The following is a 1,547-nucleotide window of genomic DNA, read 5'->3' as shown; positions in this document are numbered from 1 at the left end:
CACGGCCTGATCCAGGACATCAGCCCCCAGGCACAAGACAAACGTCCGGCGTTGACCTCACAGCCCTGCCCACCAGCCGACACACACAGCTTGGGCCTCAGCTCCAATCTCAGTTTCAGGTCAGGAGCCAAGAAACCTGCCCAGGCTCCGACGCAGGCTTGCCTGAACTTCCCCAAGAAACCGAGAATGAGTCCTTTCCAGATGCCTGAAAATGCCATCCAGGGAGGTGAGCTGGGTGCCCCAGAGACTCTCCAACCTCCGCCAGCTGCAACCGAACTCAGACCAAGTCCGTCGCCCCAGATGAGCAGGGGGACACCCGCCCAGGTGCCCAGCAGCGACTGGCAGCCTCCGCACAGCAGACCTTGCCTGCCTACTGTCCAGGCCTGCACCATGTCCCATCACCCAGCGGCCAGCCACGATGGGGCTCAGCCTCTCAGAATGCTCTTCCGGAGACTGGAAAATGGATGGTGGAGCTCCAGCCTTCTGACAGCTCCCTCGTTCCCCTCTCCTGAGAAGCCGGGAGCCCTCCTCGCTCACAGCCCTCATGTCTCAGAGAAGTCTGAGGCTCCCTGTGTTCCTGTCCCCCTGAGTGTCCTCTATGAGGACCTTCAGGTTTCCTCCTCCTCAGAGGACAGCGATTCTGACCTGGAGTGAGACTGCAGGTGGCCGGGGCTCCATTGCATCCAGCTCCCATGACTTGGAGGGGTCTGTGGGACTGAGGAGCACAGAGCAGAGAGCAGACTGTGTGTGGTGACTCCCAAGCTCCCCAGCTGTGGTGCTTCTGTGAATGTTGGAGCCCAGGCCAGGCAGGGACCAGATGCAGAGACTCTGCATCATCCAATCCTGGTGAGGGACATTGTACTTCGCAGGGCACTCCAGAAACCCGCCACCAGAAGCTTCTGTGCCAGTGATTCGTTGCCTCAGAAACTGGGTGACGTTGACGCGCGGGAGTCAGACTTCCGCTGTGATGTCAGTAGGAAACTGGGGAATGACTGTGTGTCTGCTCTCTAGATGACTGAATCAGGGAACAGTTAGGGAACCCTGAGAGATGCAGGCCTTCAGCTGTGCCCCGCCCTGACAGCAGTGTTTTGGACGCTGTGAAGCGTTCTGCACAAAGCCTTCTTGGGGTGTTTCCTCAGCCTCGAAAATTGGGCTCTGGAATGCCATTGGAAATAGGTGTGTTTAATCTGTTTTGAAGTGAATAAAATTCTCAAAAAGATGACGTACTCTCTTTTGGCTTTCATTCCGTGTTTGTGTGTAACTGATTTTCCAGGGGCTTGAAAATTGCTTGACTTGTTAGCAATCCAAGTCATTGTCTCCGAAACAGAGTTGATTGAGGGGACCGCAGGTCTTCGCAGGACCTGTGACTTCTTAAACATCCAGATAGGCAAGAGAACCTCAGCCCCACTCTACCAACACGCACCTAGTCAAATTCCGCCAAGTGAATCTCACGCACGCTAACACGTGGGGAGCGTTGCTTACACCACAAGTCCCCATTTGGCTCACCGCGATGCCACATGTGGGATTTCACACATCTGTGCTGCACC

The 1,547-nt window shown here is 56.0% G+C and overlaps 1 protein-coding gene across 1 annotated transcript; it reads left to right on the top strand.

The window, feature by feature from the left end:
* Positions 1–3: 3 nt before the first annotated feature.
* On the top strand, positions 4–654 carry LOC113221118 (putative protein FAM90A10P; the record flags this gene model as incomplete). The annotated part of the gene is made up of 1 exon (XM_026450484.1): positions 4–654. A coding segment is annotated over one exon (651 nt), but the record flags the coding sequence as incomplete, so codon positions are not given.
* Between the last annotated feature and the right edge of the window lie 893 nt (positions 655–1,547).

The sequence above is a fragment of the Piliocolobus tephrosceles genome, unplaced genomic scaffold, assembly GCF_002776525.5.
Source record: "Piliocolobus tephrosceles isolate RC106 unplaced genomic scaffold, ASM277652v3 unscaffolded_20875, whole genome shotgun sequence".
NCBI classification, from domain to species: Eukaryota; Metazoa; Chordata; class Mammalia; order Primates; family Cercopithecidae; genus Piliocolobus; species Piliocolobus tephrosceles.
The sequence above is the reverse complement of the archived record's forward strand: the minus strand, read 5'-3'. Positions and strand labels throughout refer to the sequence as shown.